The sequence below is a fragment of the Crocodylus siamensis genome, chromosome 9, assembly GCF_052110815.1.
Source record: "Crocodylus siamensis isolate JL-2025a chromosome 9, ASM5211081v1, whole genome shotgun sequence".
In the NCBI taxonomy this organism is placed as follows: Eukaryota; Metazoa; Chordata; order Crocodylia; family Crocodylidae; genus Crocodylus; species Crocodylus siamensis.
The window spans coordinates 69,010,396-69,014,573 of record NC_143403.1 but is presented as its reverse complement, the minus strand read 5'-3'; the positions used below and the strand labels follow the sequence as shown (position 1 = coordinate 69,014,573).

General features: G+C 48.1%; 1 protein-coding gene across 9 annotated transcripts in view; it reads right to left on the bottom strand.

Annotated features, from left to right (window-relative positions):
* PITPNM2 (phosphatidylinositol transfer protein membrane associated 2) overlaps positions 1-4,178 on the bottom strand; it is a 177,862-nt gene that overhangs the window by 6,438 nt on the left and 167,246 nt on the right. For all 9 annotated transcript variants that reach the window (XM_090063322.1, XM_090063329.1, XM_090063326.1 and 6 more), the window contains one exon: positions 666-794. In XM_090063322.1, coding sequence (XP_089919448.1) covers positions 666-794 — 129 coding nt within the window. The remainder of the gene's footprint in view (positions 1-665; positions 795-4,178) is intronic.

Sequence of the window (4,178 nt, the reverse complement as noted above, 5' to 3'; positions counted from 1 at the left end):
CTGCAAAAAAAGCAACAGGATTACCCAGCAGATAAGGGCCATGGTCAACTTGAAACAGAGATGCTTGTGAAGAAAAGGGAGTCGCAGCCAATTCAGCTCCCACCCAGGCCCTCCAGGCCAAGCTGCCGACAGCTGTGCTTTTTTTCTCTTCTCCCTACGGCTGTTTCTGTGGAGTTCCCACACCACAGAGGGCCAGCTGACTTCTACTGGGGAAGCAGCAATGCTGATGCTCGAGGCCATCAAATGCACAGAAGTACACGACCTTGACGAACAACCAGAACTCCCCCCACCCCTACTCTTACTTGCTCAGCTTGGGTAACTGCAGGGAGCTAGCGACAGGAGGAGGACATTTAAACAGACGGGAAATCAGAAGTGGGTCTCTGATTATATCACACTACAAAGCATAAGGCCACTGAACAGCAAGTGGCATTTTCTCTGTTTCCAACATGGCAATACATAAAGCAAGGAAATCATCAGATTCCTCGTGGGGGACATGGATGGGTCTTGGTCTGAGGTTCAGGCAACTTCTTCTACAAAAACGAAGTCTGGTCTTGTTCTTGGTTAAAATCACTGTTGAAGTTCCTCTCAGCTCCAAGAAGAGCAGTAGCAGGCACTTGAGCTGTCTCTGGACAAAATAAAATGGCTTCATAAGACCACGCTCCTACCTGACACTGACTCTGTAGCTTCTTGGTTGGTCGGCCAACGATGTATATATGTGTAGGGGGCAAATTAATGGAGTTGTAGACGGAAATGTCCTTAGTGGATCCATATGCTGCGTGGATCTTCATGTGGAGCTGTGGGGAGAGAGGAGAGGATCTCATTCAGAACGAATCTCCACTGGGATTCTGCTCATTTTTGTTTTTGCATCATGATTGCACGAATCTATTAGGTCAATAATGTACATGGGATCCAGCTGGAAAACGCTCTGCAGAGCCATGCAATAGTTAACCAACAGCTGAAGGTGTTTACAAAGGCTGAATGGGGTTAGGGACCGGTAGGAAAATGTATCTGTGTTTATCTAGCGTTGGCCTTTCTTTGAGGTCTGCTTCAGGAGGAGTTTATCAGCAACGCTGCCAGTGAGGGGGTGTTTTGCAACTCTCTGCTATAACTATTTACCCGGAGAATTTTTCTTCCGCTGAGAAACTGCAGCACACAACACCGCTGTTTGACTTTGTGGGGCTACTGGGAGGTCAGCCTCAGCAACTATGCCCATCTCCCTGCCTAATGCACGGACTATTTTCACCTATCGGCAGTTACTTGATTTAACGGGCAGGTTTGGCTCTCCACAAAACAGAAGATTTAATTCAGCCTTTGGCCAAACACTAAAAAAAAAAAGACCGTTTTGCAGCAAAGAAGGTGGCAGAAAGCAGGGGGAGATTCTCCAGGAGGAACAGCTCAGCTTGGTGCCAAGTGCAGACCGCTCTTATTTCTCTTCCAGAGCTGCAAGCAGTCCAAAGATCTGCAGCTGCAGATGTATGGACTTTGCTGTCCTCTAGCAAGGTCAAGTTTCCAACAAGATTCAGCATCTGTTGTAATAAGAGGGTTTCTGGGATAGCTCAAGCTTGAGATTTTGCACCCAGCTTTCAAAACAGAAGCTGAATCACAAAGGAGCTGCAGTTCATACTTGAGAACAGGCTCCTGAGCTTTCAAGGACTAAGAGGGATAAGAAACACTGGAACATGTTTCACTGAAGTAGGTAGCTTTGGGGTCCTGGCAGTGACTATGAAATAACCCAGATAGATCACAGGAAGAAAAGGGAAAACAATGGCAAGCAAAGACCCATAATAAACCCACCAGAGACCACATCATGGGCAGCATTCCCTCTAAGCTGCGTGGCGTGCATGGCCGTGCAGGTGTGCCTGGCAGTGCCATGTGAGCACGCCTGCATGGCTGCGCACGGCACACAACGTAGAGGGAACACTGATCATGGGACTCGGTCACCAAAACTGTACTCTGCAGATGTGCTGCGATGGGAGATGGAAGAGACCTAATGCAGAGGCATAGTTCAATCACAGAGACCAACGCAGGATCAATCCCGTTAGCATCTGTTCTGGTATTCAGCCCAGTTCACAGTTTTAAATGTCACAAGCTGACAGTCTTCCACGGCTTCTCCTGGGAGGCTGCTGATAAGCCGAGCAGAGCCCCTGGCCAAGACGTTTTCCTCACCTTCAGCGCACATGTCCTTATTCTAACAGCCTCTGAAGCCAGAGCTCCTCACTACACTCTGGGCAACATCCTCAGCTTTTCCCTCCCTGGAAGCTAAACCCTCTTCTACATTCAGTAGACAGCACATCCCCCTTCTGGGTCATCCTGTACCCAAGCTGCAGGTATACATATGGCTCCAACTCCCTTGTCTCCAACTAGAGACAGCTAATATCTGATGATCTGACCTTGCAGGCGCCGTAAGGGGAAGTCTGAACCATAATGGCCTGCAAAACCAGAGTCTTAGCAGTGTTTTGTACTTCATTCTTCGTGGTCTGCAGCACCTTGGTTGCTGTTTGGCCACCTATGGGTTTAACTGTGTGCCATAAAGCTGGTGCCTTTCTATTACTTTTCCATGTGCACTGCACGATATGGTTTCCCATATCGCTTTGAAATTTTGAAATTTTGAAATTTGAAATTGAAATATGGTTTCCCATATTGTGCTTTGAAATTTGGCAATTACTTTTCCAAGCCAAGTTGGAGGGAACGGGAGGATTTAATTGGAGACGCGGTATCCTGTGCCCTGCAGACTCATGCCCTGGGTCTCTTTCTGTTTGGACTTTGCCCTTTTACTCTTTGTGTCAAGAAGCACGTATTGCTTGGATTTACTTCTTTGCTAATCTGCTGGCTGCGCTCACACCTACAAGAGTACATACAGCCTCTGCTGGAGGAAGACAGTGATCCCATAGTGGGAGCGGGAGACTAGGAGCCAGGACACCTGGGTTCTAACCCTGGCTTTTCAAATGATCCTCTCTGTGATGTCTGACAATATGCACCAGCTCCTTCGTCTCCGCTTTTCCCTTTCTGTAAAAGGGAGGATGATATTTGCCGACTTCAGACAAGTCTTGTGAAGGTGCCTGATGAACAGCCATTAAGAACGTCGAGATCATCCAGCAGAAGGAAACCGCACCATGGCTATATCATCACTATTTGACAACACAGGGGCTCCCGATGTGTCAGACAAAGGGACAGGGGAGGCACCTCCACCTCCCATGACATTCGCTGCTCAGTCAAAGCCCCCTTTCCAGCAGCTAAACCAGCATGTTCTTCCTAGCATTGCATACATCACCCTACACTCATCCAGCTCCTGCAAAGCAGTGGGAGTTAGAGATATGATGTCGCTTTCGGTTGGAAAAGCACTGCCTAACCAGGCCAGCCCGCCAAACCGAATAAACATGATGGTGACAGGCATCCACTGGTACTCACGTAATGCCCCTGAGCTGCAGGTCTCAGAGGACTTTACAACCATTCAACTAGAGGCAAAGTTTAGGGAGGCAGACTGTAACCATCTGAGCTGGGAATTGGCCAAGACAGCAAGGCGAAAAAGCATTCTCTTGTGAAAATGCCAAGGAATCCTTAATGATCAGCACTTCCAGCATAATCATGGCTATATTGGCTCTGTACCTCATCTAAAAGATGGTTCACGCACATCCGTAAGGGGAGGGAAAGGCCCTCTACTGTTTGAGAGATGGATCCCTGCTTCATAAATCATTTATCTTAGCTCTTTCCTGGGGTATTCCTGAGAGGTCTTCCATTCAGAGCACTTCCTGGCCCATCTTTGCAACTACAGATGAGTCTACAGCCCTGGGCCTAAAAACTGGTTAGAGATTAGCACCTCAAAATAAGTCCTAACACTCCCCAGTGCTGGGGGGTTCCAGCTCAAACTCTCCAAGTTGTCAGAGGTGTTTGGCTCTAGTCTAATATGTGGGCAAACCTGCCTTCTCGGTTCTGAATTGCTTCAGGGGCATAATCTTCTTACCAACCCCCCATACGTAATGCATCCCAGATCCACCACTAACAGGACAAGCCTCCAGAAATCCATTAAGCAGGGGATTAAACGTAAGGGAGGAGCAGTTTAGCCACCAACATTCCCTCCCTTTCAACAGGCACTTAGCACTGCAGGTAGCAATGACAGCAACAGGACAGCGCAGAATAGAGACAACACGCTAAATGCACGGATGCTTTTGTGGAACAAG